The sequence below is a fragment of the Anser cygnoides genome, chromosome 1, assembly GCF_040182565.1.
Source record: "Anser cygnoides isolate HZ-2024a breed goose chromosome 1, Taihu_goose_T2T_genome, whole genome shotgun sequence".
Classification (NCBI taxonomy): Eukaryota; Metazoa; Chordata; class Aves; order Anseriformes; family Anatidae; genus Anser; species Anser cygnoides.
In genome coordinates this window covers 147,842,171-147,868,289 of record NC_089873.1, presented here as the reverse complement: position 1 = coordinate 147,868,289, position 26,119 = coordinate 147,842,171, and the positions used below count along the sequence as shown (strand labels likewise).

The 26,119-nt window shown below is 37.8% G+C and overlaps 1 protein-coding gene across 1 annotated transcript in view; it reads left to right on the top strand.

The window, feature by feature from the left end:
• The window catches only part of TMCO3 (transmembrane and coiled-coil domains 3), a 29,643-nt gene extending 8,851 nt beyond the window's left edge, over nucleotides 1-20,792 (top strand). The window contains exons 4-13 of the mRNA XM_013197485.3: nucleotides 284-475; nucleotides 1,312-1,440; nucleotides 3,250-3,342; nucleotides 4,536-4,722; nucleotides 5,651-5,768; nucleotides 6,353-6,548; nucleotides 12,689-12,839; nucleotides 18,132-18,211; nucleotides 18,794-18,943; nucleotides 20,564-20,792. Of these exons, the coding sequence (XP_013052939.3) occupies nucleotides 284-475; nucleotides 1,312-1,440; nucleotides 3,250-3,342; nucleotides 4,536-4,722; nucleotides 5,651-5,768; nucleotides 6,353-6,548; nucleotides 12,689-12,839; nucleotides 18,132-18,211; nucleotides 18,794-18,943; nucleotides 20,564-20,677 (1,410 nt within the window). The 3' untranslated portion in view covers nucleotides 20,678-20,792. The remainder of the gene's footprint in view (nucleotides 1-283; nucleotides 476-1,311; nucleotides 1,441-3,249; nucleotides 3,343-4,535; nucleotides 4,723-5,650; nucleotides 5,769-6,352; nucleotides 6,549-12,688; nucleotides 12,840-18,131; nucleotides 18,212-18,793; nucleotides 18,944-20,563) is intronic.
• The last annotated feature ends 5,327 nt before the right edge of the window (nucleotides 20,793-26,119 follow it).

The following is a 26,119-nucleotide window of genomic DNA, read 5'->3' as shown; positions in this document are numbered from 1 at the left end:
GCATTATTCCGCTAGCAAGTAGGTCTGGAAAACCCCTCATTGTTTGAAATGAAAAGTAAGTTATAGTGTTTTCAGTTACGGACATCAAGTTTTGATAAAGAGGCTGAAAAGATTTCTCTAAGAAGGAACTAGTATTTTTAGTCACTGTCAACAAATGCTGGAGCAACTTCAAGAACAGCTAATAGTCTTTTCCTTTTTACTATAGGCTTCCTAGACATGCAAGTGTCTTTTGTTTGTTTGCTTTTCTTTTTCTTTATTATTGTTTTCCTTCTTTTCCTTACAGGTAAGAGGTGTTAACTTTGAAGCGGTTTTAAGGGTGGAAGAAGACGAAGCCAACTCCAAAAGAAATGCTTCAAAAAGAGAAGTGGAGGATGACTTGGGTCTAAGTATGCTTATTGATTCCCAGAACAATCAGTATATCCTTACCAAGCCCAGAGATTCAACCATTCCTCGTGCTGATCATCATTTCATAAAGGTAATCCTTTTAGAGACACTCTTGCCATTTGTTTTGATCAGACTTAGTCCCACCAGTTTGCATGCCGGAACTGCTTGATGGGGTTGAATAAAGTTTCAGTGTTTTTCCCTCTAAAGCTACCCCTAGCATTCATGATTTTCCCCTTCTGCTGGTGATCTGGCCAATGTGTTCCTAATCCTAATATAGTCTTCACAAGACTGATTGTGATACCGTACGGATGCTCTCTGTTTGTATTTGCCGTGACTTGTTGCACCTTTGGGGCAGCATTCTTTCTGCCTGGCTGCACAGGGTTGAAGCAAGCTACTGCTGTACCTCGTAAGCCACTTGCATATTATCACTACAGATAATTTATGTATTTATGCCTTTTGGTAGGGAAATGGAAGCTGAAAAATGCATAGACAGTTTTTATTATATTTGTGCTTCATGAAGAATAACAGGATTGGGAAACTTTTTTTAAACCAAATGGATCTGTTTCACCATCGTGTTTTTTTCACCATTTTATGTAAAGTGTCAGTCCCCCACCACCATTCCAGAAGCCCCCAGGAAACTGTATAATTCCTGTTATGTATTTAAAATATTTAATAAGTTAATGAGAAGTCCCCAAGGCACTAATTACTTAAGGTTAGTACCTCGAGTGTTTTATCTACAAAACTGGAGTGCTTATACCTTCGACATTGTGTTCAGGTTAGTTTACTGAAGTTGTGTTTTGTTTTCACGGAGAGTATTCTACATTTAATTTTACAGTGCCATTTCTCTTTTGAAGGATCAGAGTCTTTAATTTCACCACAAAATTGTGTATCCTTTATGTTAACATACTTTTAAATTTTATACATTAGGATATTGTGACGATAGGAATGTTGTCTTTGCCATGTGGCTGGCTGTGCACAACAATAGGATTGCCAACCATGTTTGGGTATATCATCTGTGGCGTACTCTTAGGACCATCAGGATTAAATAGCATCAAGGTAAGTGTGCAAGCTGCTTCTTGACTGATATAATTTATTGACATGTTTTAACAGTAGCTTAAAAAATGGTATATCCAGCTGCAAACATATTAGAAAATAAAGTAAAATCCCCAAGCGCGGACCTTTTTTTGTTTTCTCCTATGTAACGAAGATATAAAAGAATTGTTGAAAGTGAAAGGTAAAGGCTTATTTTGTTTGGTTTATTTTTTTATTTTGTTTTGTTTTATTTTGTTTTTGTTTGTTTGTTTTAGTTTTGCCTGTTTGCTTTTAATCATAAAGCATTACATTTGGGAGCCAAGTTATTTAAGTGATATCAAATATTCAGAAACTTGCAAAAAGTCAGCGTTAACATGTAAGAAGTGTTTAAAACAAGTAGATTCCTGAGTAGCATAGCTTGGCTTCCTAGAGAGTTATTTTGCATCTCTGTAGCTCTTTCATCCCTCCTAGTAACCCTGGTTCTTTTCCCTGCCTGCATTCCTGAATTTGCTTGAAGCCTTTTAGCTCCGTCACGTGTAGCCGGATTACTAGCTCAGTGAGAACCAGTGGGCTGTGTTTGGCCAGAAGCTGCACGTTTTGATTAGTGTTCTGGTGTGCATTAACAGATTGTTTGGCCAGCAGGCAAAACAGAGCAAGTGTTAAGGTTGGATGTTAAAGTCAGGTTAAGTTATATGTGTCTATTATGTTGATAGCCACATAGCTGCGTGGAAATTGCTACCTTTGCAACCTCTGCTCTGACGTGGGCTTTTGTTGAAACTGATTATTGTGCTCAAAAGTAAAGGGAGTAGAAATTGTAGGATTTTTCTCAGTCTCGTATCAGAAAGGAAGGTCAAAAAAATACACTTTCAAAATTGTATTTTTCTAAAACTGAGATTAAATAATAACCTTTGTGTAGTACGTAACTGATGGGTTGAGAAGGTCTGGAACGCTTGCCCGCTTAAGATTATGAAACAAGTTTGTATGGCTGGCATTAGAAAGATTCAACAGTGAATTTTCAGAGACTTATGCTGAGGAAGATAATGTGATCAGAACAGAGATGAGGGAGATTTCTTTAGGAGGGTTTCTTTCTGAGCTGCCTATTTCTTATGGAGCTGTGATTAAGCAGTACTCCTCTGGATACTGTTATTATTGACTGGGTCTCTTGTGCATATTCTCTTTGTTCTGCATTTCATAAAAACATGGAATGTAGGAAGAGTGTTGGAGGCAGGCAGATCCTGATCTTGGGGAAAGATAGTTTCCATCTCTGCTTCGCTGTGATTGATGGTAGAGCCTGTCCTCTTTTGCTCTGGACTATAAATGCATAGAAAAAAAGTGTTTTCCCTGTTCTGAGAAGGAACCACTTCCCTTGCTGTTGCGTCCTTCTCTCTGAGGAAGAAAGGCAGGCAATTATACTTGTCTGAGAGATGGATTCATGGAGTCTATAGGATGGAGAGTAGAACAGCAGCTACAGTACATTGGAATAATTGTACCAGTAGACCCACTAAGTAACTAGCCAGAAGTAACTTCTGGAACAGAAGCCTTGGGGGTTTAATAGCTTATGTATGAAGCAACCTATGTAATTTCAACAAGCAAGCAAGCTTTCCTAGCTCAAAGCATCTGTGCTTTTTGGGTGACCAGCCCTACCCAACCTAACTATCTAGTAATAGCTAGGTGGTGTTCTGAATCCTAAAGGTGCTGAGGGAACTCCTGGTGTCATATGACCAGAGAGTGAACTACCTATGGAAACATAAACTATTTATTTTGTGAGTATACTTACATTTTGCTTTATGTGTAGACTGATATGCACTAATATTTTTTATACCTTTTTAAAAGTCTATTGTACAGGTGGAGACATTGGGAGAGTTCGGTGTATTCTTCACTCTATTTCTAGTTGGTCTGGAATTTTCTCCTGAAAGATTAAGAAAGGTATTTCTGTATAATATTTCTATATTGCAGAATTTAATTGCTAATGTTCAAGTTACCAGTTCTATTTCAGATCTTTACACGTTCTCTGTAATATACTATTGTAACATTGTACAATTTTGCAAAGACAAATATGGCGTTTTTGTCTTTAACTCTCTAGAAAGAATAGAATGCATTATTTATTCAGTGTCTCCAACAAACTTTGCTATTCCTCTTCATTTTAGTAAAACAGTTTGATTGGTAGAAAAATCTCACACAATTTATGGCAATCCATCTCTGCTTTATTTTAACATGCAGTAACATGCAGTTGCTGTTATGGAGTGTCCAGTGATGTTTGCCAGTCCTGTAATAAAAAAAAAAAAAATCAGTTTGTTAAGTACTGCATACTGAATTGATGATACATGCTGTACTGGCTAATAAACTAATTCTGCAAGTATGTTAGCACAATCTGGAATAATTCATGCTGTGGCCATCGGGATTCAGCAAAAAGGTACAAGTTTCTTTTGGTCTTAATTAAAAAAAAAAAGAGTCTCATAAAACCAGCTAGAATTTTAACAGTGGAAAATACTGCTGCAAAATATGTGAAGATCTATTTAAAGAGTTTCATTGTATGATTTGTTCCTAAACTGATGGTTGTGAGTTCATCAGACTATAAAAGCTTTATCTGAAATGTGTTAAAGTTTATGAGCATTCAGCCACTCTGCTATTTTTAGTCCACCTAAAGTCAAAGATAAAAGTCAGTAAGTCAGAGGTTTCTAAATCTTAGCATGCAAACTGTTACTGGTGTGCAAGCAAATTCACAATCGTGTGTTGGACTAGTATGGAGTGGGCTGCTGGTATTTATGATGGTCTTAACTGTGTCTTTTTTTTTTTCCCTTGGAGTCATACCAAATAACTGGTCTTCCATTTGATTTTAATGTAGTTCAACCCATAGTGGACCTTTGACCCTTAACTTGTTGGTCTGTGAGCTATGGGAATTTACGTAATGAGCTTTCATGAGGTAATAAGTGTTCTGGCACAGAATATTATCTACTAGGCATAATATCTTTAGAGTTTCAGGATGTGTATGATGAGAGCTGTTTATGTCAGTGGCCCAGCACTGCAGCCCCTAATCATGCACCTTTAATTGCTTATTTGCACTGAAAAACCATTGTCATGTATCAGACTTTATTACAAGAACTTGTTTTCTTCCCAAGGTATGGAAAATATCTTTGCAAGGACCCTGCTACATGACCGTTCTGATGATTGCCTTTGGTTTATTATGGGGACACTTGCTTCAAATCAGACCAACACAAAGCGTCTTCATTTCCACTTGTTTGTCTTTATCGAGCACACCACTGGTGTCAAGATTTCTTGCAGGTACTGTTCGAGGAGATAAAGAAGGTAAGTAAGATTTAAATGTTTGATGTATTAAATCAATGTATGACAAATATTTATGCATCTACAATGAAATTTCATTGAAATGGACTTCGTAATATTGCAAGAGAAACAAAAGACATTGTTTAGCTTGCAAGGGATCATCTTCTTTTCACACTGGCCAGTGTTATGTATATTCTTGTTATGAAGTGTACCTGCTGTTTATGTAGCCAGTCCTCTTTGGAGAATGACAGTGTGGCCCAATCAACACTCTGCATGAAAAGATTTAACTTTGCCGGAGCTCTGGAATTCTTGTGCTATTTCAGAGATTACTAGGTTGGACCGTTACTACCAGTCAGTCAGTGGGGCAGAAAGTTTGACTTAAGTAATTTACAACCTCTTCCTGCAAACTAAGACCAGCTCAGGTAGTCTTTCAAAGACTGCAGCTCTTCAAATAAATACTTTCAAGTGCCAGGTTACTAACTTCTCCAAAGGCTCCTAAATGTTTCCACTCAAACGTTTGGCCAACCTGTTCTTCCCCTTAAACCTGTCTCATACATACTGCATTAAGGTGTTTTTGTTTTCCCTCTCTCTAGAATATTCATACCGCAATGCATAAATTCAAAGTCTGTGTTTTATGTATACTGGCTCATTAACTTAGATACGCCTGTTATTTTGAAGACTAAGTTTCAGTAAAGAAGTTTCAGTAAATGTGTAACTGGTGCCTAACTGCAAAGCAAAGTCAAGCTTCGTATGAGTATTTCATTTATATTATTAACATATATATTGATTTAGCTACTGGGGAGGTGGAGAGAAACAAAACAAAACCAGAATACTTTGACCTCACCCTATGGAGAGCTATACATAGCTTCCATTTGATTAAGACACTTCTAGATTTCTGCAAGCATTCATAGATTCTGATAAATGTTTCCATGACTGCTTTGTTGGTGTACAGGAGATATTGACTACAGCAGCGTACTACTTGGCATGTTGGTGATGCAGGACGTGCAGCTTGGTTTATTTATAGCTGTTATGCCTACACTTATCCAAGCAGGAGTGAGCACATCCTCCAGGTAAAAAAAATAAAATAAAGTTCATCTCTTCCCCTCCCCCTTCCAATTTAGTATATAGATCTCAAATATGAATATGAGGGCTCTACCTTTAACGTCAGCTCCTTGAAAAATAGGGCTTTGTTCTCCAAGTTCCCTTTACTATTTGTATTTGTCATGTTGTATGAGGATATTCTTTCTGCTCTAGCTACCTTAGTCCTGTCCACTCTTAAACTAAAATTTGTAGTGAAAAAATCGTTATTGTTGAAAATAAGAGAATTTCTTCAGACTTAACTTTATTCCCTTTATTTACTAAGACATTTTTGTCAAAGGCTGAGGGATAGAATTATTGATTCTGATGGTTTACTATGAAGATTAATCAACAAAAATTTTTTTGAACCAGCATGAAAGTAAATTCTATTCTATAAAAGAGATTGACAGGCATTCAGCAGATTTAATATTCATGTTGTTTGCTAATGTATTGAAATATCTTACTGTAGCTACCCAACTTCGAACATCTGTGGAATTAGATCTTTTCACTTAAGGGAAACTCATTTAGAGGCAAGAGAGCAGTTGAAAGAAATGTTCTGTTTGTTCTTCTCTTCCAGCATTTTCAAGGAAATACTGAGAATACTGATACTGATCGGCCAAATTCTCTTTTCTCTGGCTGCTGTTTTTCTTATATGTCTTGTTATAAAGACTTACCTCATAGGACCGTATTATCGCAAGTTGCATGCAGAAAGCAAAGGGAATAAAGAAATCCTCATTCTAGGAATATCTGCATTCATCTTCCTTATGCTAACGGTAATCTTTTAAATTAATAAAACTTTTTGATACGAGTTGTAGAGTATACTGCGTCGGTACCACAAAAGCCATCACACTTACTGTTATTGCATATCCACATAGCTCTCTGGTTAATTATTTAGTTTTAAAATGTTTTAAAACCCAGATGAACAGATGATTCATGCATCACAGTACAGATGAGTAGTAGCAGACATATCTTGAATGTAAATAGATTGAACTTCTGTGGGTAACTTTACACAGCCACTCTAAGGACCATGATTGCAGTTTTAATTTTGGAATACTTCATGCATTTCAAAATAATTTAGGATGGGTTTTGAGATACTGATAATGTCTGACTGCCACTTGCTGACTGGTTTCTTTTCAATGGCAAATTCTGGATGGTTTTTATTATAAAATTAGCTGCTTTTTTTTCTGTGGGAGATAAACAGCTGGAGATGAAGTTGAGAAAACAGGGAAATGCCGTAAGGTTTTGATATCTTTTCTGGGTTTGCTTTGTTTGGCTCTCAATCTTCCTTCCATTGGTTTCTATCTCACGTTTCATACCTCTGAGAAACTATTCAGTTGGAGAACAGACTGTGATGGCTATTGGTAATGTTGTGGGTTCGAAACTCTGTTATCCTGGTTATGCAGATTTTTGTGTCCTCTTTAAGAAATTCTGAGAAAAAATGTCAAAAAAAACTTCCTGTGTGTGCAACCTTTTTTGCTAGGTGTGTTTGCTTAATTATTACGGGGTCTTCTTCAGGAAAAAGGTCAAGAAAGAAGTCAGTGAATTAATTGATTTCTGTTCTGTAGGCTAAAAATACCATCCCTCTAAACAGCTATTAATATTCCAAACACTGGTGCTATTTAATAAGAAAAGAAACAAAATTATTTTCTTCTTTTTACTTTCAAAGAGGCAGACATAACATTTGTACAACAACTTGAATAAAAACAAAACCCCATGCAAGTCATGTTAGATACTGTGGTATACCACAGTCTTACTTTCATGAAAGAATGGCCTGCACGGACTGATTTGATCGAATTGGGCATATTGTGCCCCAATCCACATCAAATGTAAAAGGAGTTTGTGTACATGACTTCACATAATGTGCAAAATACAAACCTAGGGGAGAAAATGTTTGAGTGGATTGGATGCATAACGCAAAAATGGAATGCTTGTTCAGCATGGGAAGCGTTTGTAAAGAAGCAGGTATTTTGTGTACTTTTAAGTGAAAGCAGCTTTCCCTTTTAAATTTGATAAATAATGTATCAAAAGGAACAGTACAAAAGATGCTACACGTAACTTTGGTAAACCAGTTCAGACGCTTTATGCTCACTGACACAGATACATTTATTATAGTAATACTGCAAGTTGTGGCTTGAGCACAAAGACTTAAAAATAAATATAATAACAATTTAAAAAATGGTGATATAGCAACCTGGAAGGGGGGGTTGGTAATCAAATTTGAAAAAGTTGCATGAATTTGGAAAGGGTAAACTACGTTTTTTGGGTGCCAGGTAGGAAAACAGTTAAACTGACATAGTGCCTGCAAAGGTCTTTATTGTTTGAAAAGCAAGCCAAAATGTTGACAGAATGTGTACAATTATCTGCACACGTGGAATTTTCCATGCTTGTATAATTCTAAATAGCTTTTAAGTTTTTTAAAGGGAGGGATAAGAGAGTGAGAAAGATTTTAGTAGCCTTTACCAAAAATAACTCTGCAGCTTCATTTAGAAAAATTGAGGGATGTTTTCAAAGAAAATATTTTAATTCTCTGTCTAGTGTGTGAATTACTTTGCAGGCCACATCCTTTCCAATGCATGACAAAGCAGGTAGGAATGATACTGCGTTTCTATTTCATGCACAGTTACTTGTTGTGTGCTTCTGTACTGTCTAGATTGCTGGGCTCCACCGAAGTTTATCATGTATTAGGGTTCAAGTGTAACACTAGCACATGTATTGAACACACACATGTAAACTTATTTATTATTTTATTTATTTCCTGTGCTTGAAAATCTCCTATGACTATGACAAGAATTGCAGTTTCCTCTACCAACAAGGGCAAATTCTGTGCCTCAGTGTGGGAAAGCAAGAGGGAATATAGGGCAAAAGAGGTTCTCGCACTGCAGTGTAAGTGATTTCAGTGTAAGGGTTATCCTGTCAGTTGAGGAACTTTCTGTATGGAAATGACTTTTGAACTTTGTCTTGAGGATTTCTGATCTGCTTGGCTCACTTGGATAACATTGCAGCTCATTGAATCTGAAACTGGATCTTAAATATGTCTCTGATTTATAACCTAAGAGTAAAAGAGATGTAACAAATCTAAAATATAAGCTATTTTACGAAGTTTTGGAGATGTTTCTTTTTGCTTCCCTATATTCTGAGAAGTAGCTGAAATTCTCTTTTTCCCTCAACGAGTTGGGCAGACTGGGGGTCAGGGAGTTGTCAGGTGCCAATCCTACGCAAGTCTAGCTGAATTTTGACATGCAGTTGTACATCTTTAAATCTTGTTACCTTATCATCAGTAACAAAGGTTCAGTAGATAACTATTAAACTTTAAACCGATTTTCAAGATATTTTTTTTTAAGACTGGGAAACTGTTTTTCTCAATTACAACATAAAAAGTGAATCCAGCTTCTGGTTTTAAATATGACCGTTGAGGGCGGATAGCCAAAACGGTGCTTTTTAAGTTAAGACACTTACTGTAGTGGCTGAAGAATGTGTCATAGGTCAGCCAGAGTGTTGATGAGTGCAACGTTGCCTTTTCATATTCTGTATATATAGAAATATTACAAGAACATTTGTCTTAAACACTCCACTGATAATGAATTGCTATATTAGATATTTGCAGGACAACAGTGGTCAATTTTGTCGCGTTAGCACTAAGTTGTGGAAATTGGACAAGCAATTGAAAAAAACAAGACCTGACAAGGAGGACAGCAGTTACACGTTTATAGGACTGCGTATACACATGGAGGAGATGTGGCTTCCAGTTTGACTGCTCTGATCTCTGATGATAGCAGCAAGAGGAGGGAAATTGCCAGTTATCTTTACATATCAAAAAGATGGAAAGAAAATATAGTTACTTCATTGCAGCATTTCCTATAAGAAAATGTACATACTTTTCCCTGCAGTCAACTAGGAAAGTCATTCCTGGTTTGCTGGAGTACTTCTCAGTGGCTCATAACCTGCTTTTGAACTCTCTTCTGTCAATTAAAGGGAGAAGATTAAGGAAGAACTGTAATCTCATATTCAAATTAATTATTTCATAAAATACAGCTGAGATGGAGTTTTCAAAGGCTCTCTAAAAATTATTTCAGTTCCCATTAATGCTTTGCTTCTTTAAAATGCAAGCTTAGCATCCACGTCTTTACTCTTGGGCAGGTTTAAGTTATTAATGCCCCAAATATTAATATCTTGATTTCAGTCAGGGATTTCTTTGGTCTTACTGGCTCACCCTATTCATTAAGCTTCTATGATGATTAAAAAGTAGCAATAAGATGCACGTTATTAGTGAATATAGGCAAAACAACTGCTGAGCAAATGGTTGAAATTCAACAGGAACATGGTATAGCAGTAATGAATGTTTCTCTCTTTATTTATTGCTACGGTAGAACACTTGAACATAAAAATCCTATATTCTAGTGAGTGCAAAACGATCCTCTCTGAATTAAGAGTAAAATGCAACCTTTGAAAGCAAATGAAAACTAAATTGTACGGGGGGAAAAAAGGTGCAAATTAACAAAAGTTTTCATTTAGTTTTGACTGGCAAAGCTTACTGTAACGTAGGAGTCAAGAAAAGGACAGAACATGGCACAGGGAACAGTAGTCATTAGAGCCCTGCTCAATAAAGGAAAACATTAAAAATGGTGCAAGCAGAGAGGGAATGCTAAATGCAAAATACATTCTGAGTTTTGCCTATGTAATACATTTTGTTGAGAAGCCCTTCCTGCCAGTAAAACACACATTCTTCATTGTACCTATCTGCACACATTATTTATGATAACCCCTGAAGCTACAGAATAATTTGCGGAAATGTGTCTGCTTATTGATAATATTGGACAACCAGAAACCAGGATGGGAACAGTAAAAGCAGTCTTGGTATAAATCTGAAGAACAGACTGGAGGAAGTTGAGTGAGGTTAAGAAAATACCCTAGTTTTGGGGTTTTTCCTTGCCCTCTCATCTACTTCTCTTTTTATATCTTTTTATCTCTTTATATCTTTTTATCTCTTGATTATATATACATTTATATGTGTATGTATATATATATATATATATATATATATATGTAGTAGACCTGAGGTTGTGAAGTACCTAGAGAACAGACAAATAGCAAAATTTGCATTTGTATCTACCAGGTCCTTGAACTCATACTTAACTTGCTCTAGAGTAAAGACATAGATCTCGGGTTTTATGCTGTGGGAGCAAACCTAAACAGACATAGATTTTACTCTAGTTATGTTTTATGCCTTCTGAACAAGCATGTAGTATATTTATTTCACACTTAAAATGTTCCTTACTTGACTAGTGATTCTGATAACAGCACAATATCATACAATTCCAATACAAGAGCTGGTAAATCCCTTCTTAAATGGTAACTTAACCGTGTGCATATGAATGCTTAAAATATTAGGTATAAATGTTTTGACCTGAAGCTCTGTTATAGCAAATAACACTTAACTGTGGGTGGTTTATATCTGAATAGTAGAAATAATTCCAACTTTATTTGAAGAGGCTGTGTTGGATCATGGTCATACTCCAGAGCTTGTGACTTCCCAAAATGTTTCTTATGTTTCTCTTCCTTTTTTTTTTCACCCCTGGTGATTTTAAATCCTTTGTATACATTTCCTTCTTCCCTCTTGCAATTTCAGATTGTTAGGAAAAGCACTGCACATCTTTGAGACTGAACTGAAATTCCTTTTGTTTTAAGATAGGAGTGTATCCAAAGTGGCATATTTTTCACAGTCGCTGGCATGGATTATTTTGTTGGTTTTGCCAGATTAGCAACTATTTGCATAAGTTGACAGACCCAATTTGTTTTCTTAAATATCTTGCAATAAATTAAGGACTATCATCACAAATGGAATTATGTGATGATCATTCAGACATTAATAGTTAAATATGCAAAAGACGGGTTTAGTTTTAGGCAGCATTTTATACATTGCTTGGAGACTTGTTATCATGTCTTTCCTTCTCCTCCATTAATTTCAAGTCACTTGAGTTTTAGCTTCATACCTTAGTGTAACACCATTAAAGACATGATCAATGTCGTCCATAAATGCACTGTGGTGTATTGTTACTTAAACTAAATTAGTATGGAAATAAGTCTTCAGTTAAAATGTCCTATTAATATTAATAGCATTGTCCTTTCTAAGTGAGGTGACCGTCTGCAGCAGTATGGTTTTAAAGGCATTTTATTTATACCTATGAGAAGTGCTGCTTGCTTTTCTCATGTTACAAGCATTGCCCTAGGCAATTTCTTATTTTGTAGTTCAGTCTCTTTACATGTTTCATCTCTCCCTTCTAGCACCATGTTCAAATAATAAAAAAAGAATGAAGAGCAGTCTGATTTTTTTCAAGTAGATGCTTCATTCCAGCAGTTTACTTCACATGCTTAAATCCATCCCTACTCAGTAAAAGCCACAAGCACATTTAGGTCTTATTTACAGTAATAAAATGTAAATTATGTCTGGGACTGTTTTTGCTAAATTGAGACTATTCTCCCAAATTATAAGCTTTGATTTTTTTTCCCCTTGTTTGACGGTTGGGAAACATGAAGTTCCTATGGCTTATTTTCACAGCCTCGGTGTATAATGCAAGCCTGTCTCTCAAGCTGTTAGTCTCTCTCATTTTGGTGAAATCAGATGCTATCCATAAGAGTGACACAAAGCATTGCAATGTAGATTAAGAAATTTGTTTTTGTGGGGAAGGAAGTAACATCATGGAGGGGAAACATCATGGTTTTGTGAGTCTCTTGTACAAACATAATACAGAAAACTGAAATAAGCTAAATTATATTTAATGTTGAGTTTGTGTAAGGTTATATTAATTTATCACATCCGGTGCAATGTATAGCTCTGTAATTTCTATGTGAAATGGTAAAGAAGGTCACTCTGGGCAAGAGAACGGTAATAGATTTTCCTGTTATTCCTCAACAGATCACAGAGCTGCTGGATGTCTCGATGGAGCTGGGATGCTTCTTAGCTGGAGCTCTGATCTCTTCTCAGGGTCATATGGTCACTGAGGAGATTATGTCCTGTATTGAACCAATACGAGACTTTCTTGCCATCATTTTCTTTGCATCCATAGGTAATTTCCGACAAACCTTACTAAAAACAGTGCTAACCTACCAATGTGGGGAGTAAAAATAAATAAATCAACTGGTGTCTACAAACTGGGGGGAGATAGATTTTATGCTTTTTCAATACTAAAATGTTAACTGATGACAACATTGGTTTGACTTTGCTAATGTTTTAAATGCAACATGAATGTTCATAAGGAATTTCCATGTTGTACTCTCAATTTTTGTTTTAATGGCAGGTTTTTGTTCTCAATTCTGAGTTTGTCTGTGCTATTTAAAGCACATAACTAAAAATTTTAAGGGAAGAAGGGGCTTATATTTGGTTTTTAGAAAATGTTCTTCTCTCTTTGCAGTGGATATACTTGTAATTTATACCAAAAAATTATTACCAATTTGAGTCAGTGAATAGAGTAAATTTCAGGTCCTTGTGGCTCGGTTTTCTCTGTAAGCAGAATATGGTAATGGAAGCAGAGCCTTTTTATAGCATCTTGGTTCCTTAGTTAGGAAGATGTAATGTGTGTGTGTGCTCAATGCAGGAAGAATTGAACAAGAAATATCTCAGACTACCTGCCGGTTGAAATGCAATATTGATGCCTAAGGCCAGGGGAGAAATTCGTTAAGGTTGTTATCCAGAGCATGCTAATTCCAAGAATATTTATATAAATCGGTTGCTATCTTCATTTTGAAGTGTTAGATTTCTTAGCTGCCCACATGCCTTCTCTGAAGAAAACTGAAACACATTTCTGCAGTGCTTAGGTACACTGGATGAGGAGACAGGCCTAGTGAGAGCACTTGCCTTGGGGGGGTGACTTAACCGAAGAGTGAATGTAAATACATCATTTGGAGAAGTTAGTCGCTCTTTTGGTCGTCCTAAAGGTCTACTTGTGTTCTCACTACAAAAATCATTCTGGTTCTTGAAAGCTGAGCTGAACAGTACTTGTTCACATACTGTCTGTGACAGTGGTCCTGCCCTTAGCTCGACCTGTGTAGTACTGCTGCTCTTAACTTTACGCATGGATGCGTTTGTGGGAATAATATACCTGTGCAGTTAGACATTAACAGCTGTACTTTGAGTAACTCTCCATCTGTACATTCACTTACACCTCTGTGTGTTGCTTCAAATTTTCGTCCAGTTTTCTGACCCTCTTCGTGTTACCTGTTGAGGTCAGAAAGTTCCTGTTACTCTCCGTCCTCACTAATATTTTCTGAGGGAACATCTGGACCAGTCTCTTCTTAGAGCCACATGTGGAGAACTTTGAGTACCTGCTACTCAGATCCTTCCCTTTCCACCTCTGCCTCATTTGATTTTTCTTTTGATTGCTTTTCAGGGAGATGGGAGGAATCTTTGCGTAGCCTGTTTATTTTTTAAGGCTCCAATATCCTGGGTTTTCTCAGACTACAAGATGCGTGGAATTTGGGCATCAGCAACCCTATCTGCCACTGGCGAGGAGGCATCTTGCTTCTAGTGAGTGACTGGGTCGTGTGTCCTCAGTGTGCTGTACAGACGTACTCACTTGCAAGGCTCCATGTTTCTCTTCTGGGTAAATCTTGTGGCCAGCACTGGGGCCTTAAATGCAAGATGCTGAAAAACTTCATCTTCTTCCTCTGAAGAGGGGTGATGCTGACAGTGTTAGCGGTACCACTGTTCAGAACAAACATACGGTGTTTCTCCGAGCCTCTAACATTTCTGTTGAATTTGAGAGAATTCAAAGGAAGATCCCAAGACTGGAATTCATTAGGTGACATTCATCACCTTCTCATCCATCCAGCCCTACCGCTTTGTTGTCCTGCATGGGACAGAATGAAACCTGGATGTTTCAAGCTCTCAGAACTGACGTTAGACTAGAGGTAGCTTTCTCCTTTTTTTCAGAAAAATGGAGGCGAATGTTGGTTTTTCCATTCTGCTATTGTAATCTTTTTGATCTAGCCAGGGCTCTTAGGTCCGTTAAGATGCAGCATCCCAATACATCACTATAGTCATTTTTCTGATTGACTGTCCTGTCTTGAGGATGTGTCAGAAATATTCCTACTGGCTGAGATTTGACCACCAGAGTTTTGTTTTCTTTCATCACGTCTGCTGTCAAGGATCTCTAAGATTCCTCTTATTGATGCTGGATTTTGCAGGACATGATGATGACTGTAGTTGGACCTTCGCATGCTGTTTAGCAGCCATGTAGCAGGCGGGTAGAATCTGTGTAATCTGTTTAAAATAAATACAATTTTTCTGTTAAGGAAAAAGTACGTATAAAAAGTGTGTAAAATCTTGCATGTAACCACCCATAGGAGAACACATAGCAACTTATATGAGTGAACTGTGGTTTTGGGCTTGATGTTGGTGTAAGGTCACCTTCAAACCGATGCTCCATTCCAGAACAGTGCTTGGAGTTGAAGTCCCATGGATTGTACTCAGCTCTGTGAAAACCGACCTAGCTGGTACCCTAGCTACTAGTGACCAGCCGACGTGCCGCACACTACCAGATGATGGTGCTGAAGTTTTTGAGTTACTTGACTGAAGTGTTTCTGCTGTCTTAGAACAAGTCTGTGTTGGTTCCCGAGCCTAGTCGCAGAGTCTGATTAAATCCATTGAAATAAGTCGTGCTCCTGCTGTCTGGGAGGTGAATGTCTGGTGGAGTTTGTGCTGTCAGGAAGGCTTCGTGTGCCTGTGTCGCAGTCTGATGTGACTTGTGGCTCTACCCTAAGTTTTTGTTGAGGGCTAGGGTAAAGGTTTGTAACAACCGTGAACCCACTATGGTGGGCTCTGTTTTGCCCAAAATGTGTGTGCCTGCAGGGCTGTGTATTTGTTTTCTCAGAGCTGTGTACGCAACAGGTTTAGGCTTGCTTTACCTTACAGACACTTGTCACCTAATAGACACCTCCAAAGGGTTAGTGTAGAAGTCTGTGCTAGTTTGTGCCTCAGCTCTTTTGAATATGGTAATAATCTCCACATCAGGAAGCAGTCCAAATGAACTTCAGACTGCCTGTCTGCTCCAGAACTGAAAACGTTGATGCACCAATAGTGAGGAGAGCCCTAGGCTATACTTACAGCCTCCCTTTGAAGTCTACAGTTCCAGATATGCTGGTTGGCCCTCTTGTCAGACACGACGACGTTGTTACAGGCTGTATTTCTCTAGCTGCTTTTCATGTACCTCTCTGAGAGCAGCCTAGAGGTGAACAAGCAACGTGCACATGATAAACACTAAAAAGAGAGAAGCTACTTGCCCGTCCATGTGCACACACATTTACATTTCTTTTTTTTTTTTTTGGTGTGGTGTTCATCTCTTGTTCTGCCATCTCTCTCCTTATTCTGATAATCTTTTGCATTTGTGCCTCCGCAGTTGGAAGGAAATTAAGAAATAAAACAGGGTGTGTGCATGCTGACTGGGTAGTACTTGTATACAAATCTCTGAGCTTACAGTATTTGAAGTACATTTTCATCCACAATGGAACGTGCACATGGACAGAACACCTTGAAGTTGCTCTAAGTAAATTCTCCTGTGCATTTGGGAAGACAGCAACTCTTGGTTCTCTACAGCTCTTTTGGCTCTGCAGTGCTACAGGGCAGGGAAAATTCGTGGAAACCGGTCTTGCATTAGAATAAGAAGTTAGAGCATTGATTTACTGGCCTCGTGCTTCAGAAAGCTAAACTCTTGCCCTTCAACAAAAACAGTTAGGCTGGAGAATTGCCAACTATTATGGATTTTTCAGGAACATCTCCACTAGTTTGGTTTCTCTTTTAAGAGATTTTGTGAAAAAGGAATGGACTTCCAAAGATGCTTGCCTGCACAAGTCCCTCATATCCTAGGGGAAAAAATGGACTTAGCTGTGAGTAAGATTCCTCCTCAGTGACACCAGGACTTCTCCAACAAATATTTGTTTTTCTCGTCTGTTTAATAGTAGCCGGATTTAGTTTTAAGCTTCTGTGTTCTTGACAGTTCATTATCTTGCTTCATGTAATAACCAAATAATTTCGCTGATACTACAGCAAGATTTGACCTTTTACTGATTATACAGATAAGATTAATGAAAATATGTGTGTGGTAACTTGGAATAAAATTCAAGTGTCTCAATATGAGACATAAGGTTCTCGAGCAAGGCCACCTTGATATATTCCTTTTTCAAACAAACAAACAAACAAAAAAAAAACCACAAAACCCAAGACCAACAGAAAACAACCCTAAATCATAGAAATGTGGCTTTATATAATCCTTTAGTTGGGGCAGACCATACTCAGGGGTTTATGGCTTTTCCCAATTCCAGTCCAAGTGAGTTTTCTTGTTCAGGTGACTTTCAGTGATTGCATGTGAGGGTCACGGGATCACAACAATTACGTTTTTTGTTGCACTTGTAATTTATGTGTAACGTGTTCCATCCTCAGTAATAGTCCATTACCATTTCATGCAAGAATGTTAAATGGCTAGCAAAGTGTATCTTGTAGTCACTGTGCAGAACAATGGAATTATTTTCCAGCAGCATTTTTATAGCTTTAATGAAAGAAGCGTGTTTCAGTTCAGGTTCTGGACTGTTGACTGGTGTGGAAGAGACAAAATATAAACAAAAGTGCTAATGCATCTGTCATATACAATTTAACTCAGTTTGGAATATTGTTGGAGATAACCCCCTCCAAAAATGTCTAGGTTTGGCAGGAAATACTTAAGTGATTAAGTAGGTAGTGTTGGTAGGTGTATTAGGGATTTTTGTTTGTTTGTTTTTGAAAATATAGTTTTGCACTTAAATCTATTATGAACTCTGAAAATTATCATAATAAAATATTGGCATTAGACTTTGAAATATTTCTTTCCAGGGATTTCTAGAATAACAAATTGAGTATTGCTATTAAATAGAACTTAGTTGCACTCAGTAAATTAAAAATATATCAAAGCAGCGGTAAAAAAAAAATCTTAAAAAAAAAGTCAAAACTGAATCATTGTAAATACTTCTTGTGAGACGTTACCGTCTGGTGGATTTCTTTCAGCAATGAACCGTATATGCTCTAAATAAGTTAGAAATGGAACAAACCACAGTATAACACATACCTTTAAGGAAAAAAAATTCACTAATAACCCTAGCTCTTGTAAATGAAATGTAACTCCATGCTTCTTTATAGATGCAATAAAATCTGAATAGTTTAAAATACAAATATATTATTTCAGCATTTGGAAACATTACATGTTTTCATTGTCTGTTCCAATAAATACAAGATTTTTATATTCAGCCTTAGCTTACATGTGAGTATGAATGCTTGGCTAAAGTTGTTCATTTTAAAAGATGTACTAAGATAATACCAATGTTTTTCCTTCTAGGACTTCATGTTTTCCCCACATTTGTCATATATGAACTCACAGTCTTACTCTTCCTTACATTGTCTGTGGTCATAATGAAGGTATTATTATTTATTTTTTTTAAATCTTTTAACAGTGTGAATAATCTTAGTGCTGCATGCCGTAATGAAAATTGTACAAAAACTGAACATCTGATAAAAAATATGATAAATCTGATAAACATCTGAGAAGTAATACATCTTTACTGCAATTGGGGGAATCTAACTGATAGAATACAGTTTGATACAACATTCTTAGGCTATATACACAGAAATACATATGTTTTTATGTTTAAAATATAAAAATAAGTATACAGGGATAAAAATCAAATATACAGGGTTTTTATATAATGTTAAAAGTCTGTTACACATGGAGAAATGTCTATTTGCCTAACTCAGGACTTGTAACAGTTATCAAATGCTTTATTTTAGTAAATACGCTACTTTGTACTGTGCTGTGTACTTTTTGCCTCTTTTGACATTAACATAGAAGACATTTAGAAGTCCGCTAGTTTATTTTTATGTCCAGCATTGTTGTATTTGATGCTATGTATCTTACAGTGATAGTACTATTCTTTTATTTAAAAACAAACATAAAAGCCAACAATGTAACAACAACCCCCCCAAAACCCCTGCTTTTTAAAGTTTGTCTTGGCAGTGCTTGTCCTTTCCCTGATTCTTCCAAAGACCAGCCAGTATATCAAATGGATTGTCTCAGCAGGACTGGCACAAGTCAGTGAATTCTCTTTTGTTCTTGGAAGTAGAGCACGCAGAGCAGGGATCATATCTCGGGAGGTAAGCTACCTTATAGTTATTAACTTTGGGTTTTGCACCTTAAAAACTTACTGGGATTTTATATTGCAGTGTATGTGAAATACAGGCCTATTTTGTGTAATCTCTAAACTGTTAACAAATAATCAGCCCATATAAATAGAAACTTGTATGTCCTTGACAGGGTTCTTAGTACAATTTTTTCTTTATTGAACCTTTTTACATGTTTGACTTTAATATTGTAGATTGCACGTTTTAATTTTAAAATTTAGTTATGTTTTGCCTTAACTGTTCCCCCTTGACAACTTCTTTATTAAGTGAGCAGTGAATTGTAGATAGCACCCGAGTGTCTTAAGAGTGAGAAGCCTTTGCTTTTAAAATCTTGATACAGCTATAGAAAGAGGTAATTGAGAGTGTAGGAACTGACTAAGGAAATATTAGTAAATCAGAAGTAGAGGGCAGGTATGGTGAAGCGCAAGTTGCCTTAATATACAATCAAACAAGTGAGCAAACAAACTTATGGTCTTTACCTGCAAAGACTGTTAATTTTAAATCCACTGCAGAAGAAACGAGCTTTTTCAGTAGTCGTGAAAAAATACTCTAGGAAGGAAACCTTAAACTTAGCTTTATATTCAAGCTATGAGAACACTATTTTCTCAAGATGAAATCTGTTTTGCGAACTTCAGTAAATTATGGCTAGAGAGATGTAACAACTGACCTCACTTTCTAAAGCTAAGTGCTTTCTCCTCTGTATCTCTGCTCACAAAAATACTCTGCTGGCTCTTTGAACTGTCCATTGTGGGAGCGCTGGGCTGTATAATGCTGGAACCAATTCCAAATAAAGCTAGTGTGGAAAATCTACACAATGCTGTTCACTTGCGTATGTAGAGGTGAATCATTTTCCTGCTTACTCCTGCATATAATTAGGAGTTATACATACTGTATGTTTGTACAGAGTTTCAAGATACCCATACGTGATCACAGAATCAGTTTAGGGGCCCACCCAGAGCGCTTGCAGGCCCGCAGGCTTTCAATTTTCCTGGGTCAGTGTTCATGTCATTTTCTACTGTACAGGTTTGCGTAGCTCTGAATTCCAAATGTCACTCTTCTGTTTGAGACCTCAAAACTACTTCTCACTGCCATTTTAAAAGCCTCTTCCGTAACATGTAACAAAGATCTCATTTCAGAAGATGTGCAGCGTGACTTAGAGGGATTCTTGATAGTTAAAAAGCTATAGTGTATATATTAGTAATACACGTTGCCATTATATCTTTCAACCAGAATAGTTTATGTTTTTTAATAAAGTGGTATTTGGCCTTTGACTTTTTAGCACACCTTAAGCTTTTGAAATTGACCTCTCAGCTATAGATGTAAATAACTGTTATTCTATAAGCTCATTATGGTTTGTTTAGTTTTTTCTTTTTTGCAAGTGAATGTTCAAACCAGGTAAACAGATAATTACATGATTTGTGCATGCACTTGTTTGCCTTTGTAACAATAAGCATACCTGGATAGAGAGACAGGTGAAGTCTCAGCCTGAAAATATTATTATTGAGAAAAGTCTGATCTCATCAAATTTAAATCATTTCTTAGTTTACCATGTAACTGTGGAGAGAAGTAATGGCTCTTATTTCTGATTTTCAGGTCTATCTTCTTATTCTGAGTGTGACTACTCTAAGCCTTTTACTTGCCCCTGCCCTGTGGAGAGCTGCTATTATGAAGTGTGTTCCAAGACCCGAAAGACGCTCAAGTACTTGATAAGACTTGCACATGTACAAGAATGCATCTTGCAAAGAATATATTCATTGTTCGTTGTATCTCTATGCACTCGGAAAACAAGAGGTTTTGAGTAGTCCTCTTAACATGCACTTGGTTATAAGCCTTACACTGACCTTAAAACAAAACAAAATTCAACTTTTAAAAAAGAGTGATCTGATTTAAATTGCACATCTCTTACAAAACTGGCTTTCTCTGACGGATTAGAATCTACCAGAGTATTTGTTCCTGATCTGTTCAATTATGCAGAGTATAAATTATTTTTTTAACTATAGCATCATGCAAACTGTGTTGATTATTTCTTGCCTGAATGTGCCTTTTAATTTTCATCCTCCTTTTCTTACTGTTGGTCCTTCACCACGTTTTGTTTAAAAAAAAAAGTATATTATGGTGCCTATGGTATCTTCTTCTACTATATGACTTGAGTCATTTTCACACTTAAGAGCTTAGTATACTGGTATAAAATTAATCACAAAACACATTTCTGATGGTGAGTAAAAGTCTAGTCCTTTACACAAAGAAGTTTAACTGTTAGTATCAAGCTGTTTTAAGCAAATACATACCCCAAATAATGCAGCCGATATTGTATGAGATTTTATTCCAAATTACAGCATATAATGTATTTTCTTATAGTGGTAACTTTTATTTGTGTTAGTTCTTGTATTTATTTACATACTGGACTAAAAGGTGATGGTAAGAAAGGGCATAGGTTATATTTGATGACTGACAATTATCACCCATTCTTGTTGCTAACTGCTGTTATAGTAATTGTTTACAGTTTTTTGTTTTAAATCAAAAATAAAATTAGTGGATCTGGGAAGTCTAATTTCAAGCAGATATAAAAAAATCATTTTTTTATCTCTGGAGGTTGGGTGTTACTGATAATACTCTTCATTTGAAGTTATTTCAAGCAAATTAATTTGCACAGAACTAGAAATGGCAGATTGAATGTGTATTTGGAACTCCACAACTTCATACTTCGCATTTACATTGTATAAATTGTTAGTCTCCTTAAAATATCATGATATTAAAAAAAATGTTTTGAATGTGATCTTAAATGTAAGTGCTTTATTCTTTAAAACATTATGCGTAACAGGATAAGCCTTGTAAGACTATTTCTTAAGCATCATAGAGAAAGATTATTCATAGACTGTAGTCTACTCTGACAATTTCAAAGTCATGTCGAGTTTTATCTGTTTAAAACAACGGTATTAAAAAAGATATATTAACACTTTAGGCTGGTATTATACTGTCACATGAAATAACTTTGATACCCGCCAAATAGCTAGAAAAATGCATGTTACATGGGTTTAAATTGCCAATTAAAATGAAAGTTGTCCTCCAAGTAGCGAAACTAGCAAAGCTTTGGATGGATTTGTGTGCTTTATACTTCTTTCCTCTATCATATCATATATATCAGCAAGGCTTTTGACACTGTCTCCCATAACATCCTCATAGACAAGCTCAGGCAATGCAGCCTAGATGAGTGGATGGTGAGGTGGATTGGCAATTTGCTGGAGGACAGGGCTCGGAGTTGTGCTTAGTGATGCAGAATCTAGCTGGAGGCCTGTAGCTAGCGGTGTCCCCCAGGGGTCAGTACTGGGTCAGTGTTGTTCAATTTACTCGTCAACAACCTGGATGAAGGAACTGAGTGCACCCTCAGCAAGTTCGCTGATGACACAAACCTGGGAGGAGTGGCTGATACCCCAGAGGGCTGTGCTGCCATTCAGAGGGACCTCAACAGGCTTGAGGGTAGGACTGAGGGCAACCTCGTGAAGTTCAGCAAGGGCAAGTGCAAGGTCCTGCACCTAGGGAGGAATAACCCCAAGCACCAGTACAGGTAGGGGGGTGACCTGCTGGAGTGCAGCTCTGCAGAGAGGGACCTGGGAGTCCTGGTGGACAGCAGGCTGACCATGAGTCAGCAATGGGCCCTTGTGGCCAAGAAGGCCAATGGTGTCCTGGAGCACATTCAGAAGAGCGTTGCCAGCAGGTCATGAGAGATGTTCTCTCTACTCAGCCTCTACTGAGCCCTGGTGAGGCCACACCTGGAGTATTGTGTCCAGCTCTGGGCTCCCCAGTACAAGAGGGACGTAGAAGTACTGGAACGAGTTCAGAGGAGGTCTACAATGATGAGTAGGGGACTGGAGCACCTGTTGTGTGAGGACAGGCTCAGAGAACAGGGCCTGTTTAGCCTGAGAAAGTGAAGGCTGAGGGAAGTCCTCATTAATGTTTATCAATATCTGAGGGGATGGTGTCGAGGGGATGGAGCCAGTCTCTTTTCAGTTGTGCCCAGCAAGAGGACGAGAGGCAACGGACACAAACTGAAGCACAGGAGGTTCTGCCTCAATATGAGGGGGCACTTCAATACTGTGAGGGTGACAGAGCACTGGGACAGGTTGCCCAGAGAGGTTGTGGAGTCTCCTTCTCTGAAGATACTTAAAACCCACCTGGATGCCATCCTGTGCAATGGTGATTGCACAGCATGATCCTGTGTGATGATGCACAGGATGAACCTAGGTGATCCTGCTCGGCAGGGGGGTTGGACTAGAGGATCTTCAGAGGTCCCTTCCAACCTCGGCCATTCTGTGATCATAGTAGCCTCAGCTTCCTCCTGTGTTTTCTCTGACGTCTGCTGGGTTTGTCAAAATGCAGCTTGGACTAGTTTAGAGCATGTACTTACTGTTAGGCTGGTTGGCCACTGCCACTCATCACATCTGAGTTCTTGCTGATTGGATGTGGGGCTTTATCTCCAGGCACAGATTTCTTCATAGAAACTTACAGGGCATGCATGGCAATTCCACCTCTCCTGTAACGGTTTCCAAAGTTATTGAGGAACAGTGACAAAAACAGAGACAAAAGCTGCCCTATAAATCTATACAAGAGTTTGATTATAAAATGAGCATCAGAAAAGAAATTTGAAACTGCTTTCTTGGTTTATTTCAATAACTGGTATTCAAAATATAGAAGTAATTCAAAAGCTTTATGATAGAGTTTAAGTCTACCATCTCAAACTTTTGTTTCAGTTACCCCACTAAAATAATTTAAACTTTGTTTCTTAAGAACTAAGGAGAGAAATCTTACTCTGTCCACTGATCTAGTCTACAATTTCTCCCTGAAATACAAGGTTCTCTAATAAATGCCCCATGTTAGTTTTGAAAGATGCTTAACTCACACGTAGTATACTACCTATGTTTCAGGGAAAAAGTAAAATTGACCACAACAGAGGCCTCTATCTGGTTTCCATTATGTCTCTTTGTCAGTAAGCCCTCAGAACTATTATACAAAGTATTACAGCTGTGATGAGTAAACCTTATGTCTAAATAAACTGTTGTGGCTAGTTGTACTTCTCTGGAAAATTCCTGTGAGGACAGAAGGAAACAAAGATGGTTTACGTCTCTTAAGAAATACATAAAATACATATTTTCCCTGATTACCTTTTAAAAGATTTAAGTGAAAAGTCCCTTTTGGCACCATGTCCAAAATGGAAAGCAAGTATCTAGCTACCCTATGGGCAGCTTCATCTCTGCCATCTCTTTGCTGAATAATTTTTGATTCAGACATGACTTGGCTAGCCTTTCTAAGGACTGGGGAAAGAGAAATAGGAACTTCATCTGAGTTCAATATCCTGTGTCACTTTGTTGACACAGCCTTGAATTGCCTGACTAGATAATAAATGCAAGTCCAAATTACTAATCTTAATAGACACAAGTTGGTTTACAACCAGATAGTTGAGGCTGTCCTGTAGAAAGCTGCAGGTATGTTTCGATACTGTAAATGTTTCCTGAAATACAAGTTACAGCTCCATGCATAATTCCATGTCCAAATTGGGTAGTCCCATGACACAATCTTAGGACAGAAACAAAGGCTTTATTCCTGAACGATTGTCATGCCTGTATATAAAATGGGGAGAATATTTCACAATTGGCATGCATTAGATATAGCAGCAGCTTTTCAGGAATTTACTGCTTGTAATCTGGAATACTCTCTTTCTGTGTCGAGGAGATAAAAATAAAGCAGAGATCCAGAACCCTTGAAAGGAACATCTGCTGATTTGTTGAAGATTTGTTAAAGAACAGGTGGTCTTGTCTGGAATTTTTTATTTCAGCTTGTTGGATAGAGGTTCTATCTCATTATTTTATCCAGTGATCAGCATCATTTGAACACAAAAAAGCTGATGTGAAGCAGAAACTTCATTAATGATAGGACATCTTCATAATGAGAGGACATTTATGTGGTGAAGCTGAGCTTAAGAGAATGGAAAGAATGGAAAGGAAAGATAACAACCCGTTCAGCATACTTTTTTTTTTTTTCGGTGGTGGTTTTGTTGTTTTTTGTTTTGGAGACGAGTGTAACTGGTTGCTTGTTTTGTGTGTCTTTCTCTGAGGACTGCAGTTCTTGCATGTTAGCCCTTAATTGCTAGTTTTGTTCATTGTTGTCTATGAGGGAGAAGGAATCAAAACCCTTCACAAACTGGTAGTGTTGACCATCGTTGTACCTTGTGGTTCATTTCCCTGTTTCCAGTGTTAGATCGGTATATATTGACCCTAAACCACCCTACGTAGGGCTCATCTCATAGAAAGCTGGCTGTGCTTTTTTCTCAGTAGGAAGGTGTCTTTCTGTGGGAGCTACGAGGTAGCTTCTTGCAATTGACACTGACATCGCCCTAGGGTAGCTCAAAGAATGCTGTTTTAGGTGCCTAGAACTTTTTTGAAAGTTTTAAGAATTCATATTTCCTGTAATCCTCAAAGATGAGAAGAAAACCTCACGGTACCTTATAGTTTTGTAGTTGGACATCCTTTGCTTTGTGGGCAGAGAGGCATGCGAGGGTGCCTCGCTTGAGAGATTAGTGCTGTATGATGATGCTTGATGGAGGGTGTGGGAAACCTAGTATGGCCTTGCTGCCTGTTGGAGTGAACCCAAAACAATCTAACCACAAAAGCTCTCCTGGGTTTTGTCTAGGGAAGGAATCTACTTTTGCTCTGTAAGTGTTCCTGGCAGTGCTCCAGCACATGGGCAACAAGGAGCATGGAAGAAACGGGACCGGTGAGTGACAGGAGGTAAGCCATGCTAGCAGTGCTAGTAGTTTGGCTGAAAATGGCAATTGCATGTAAACAGCAGCCGGTACCAGGCATCCACTGGTAAGCTGATCTGACGATGAAGGAGGCAACAATACCCCTGAAAGGAGAGAGAGGAGCAGCAAGATGTCCTCAGGGCTGGGAAACGTGTGGTCCACCCTGCCCTGAGGGAAAGGAGAGGCAGAAGAGAGCATCCACCAGCTTCAGGTAGTAGCCTAGGAGGTGTGCTTCTTTGGTCCTCCCACCATCTCTGTTGAGTAATTACCACTGCCAGGTGGGAGAACCTTCTTGACAGTAAGGACAGTGAGCTACCATGAGAGACTGCTGAACCCTGCTGCCGGAGATAAAG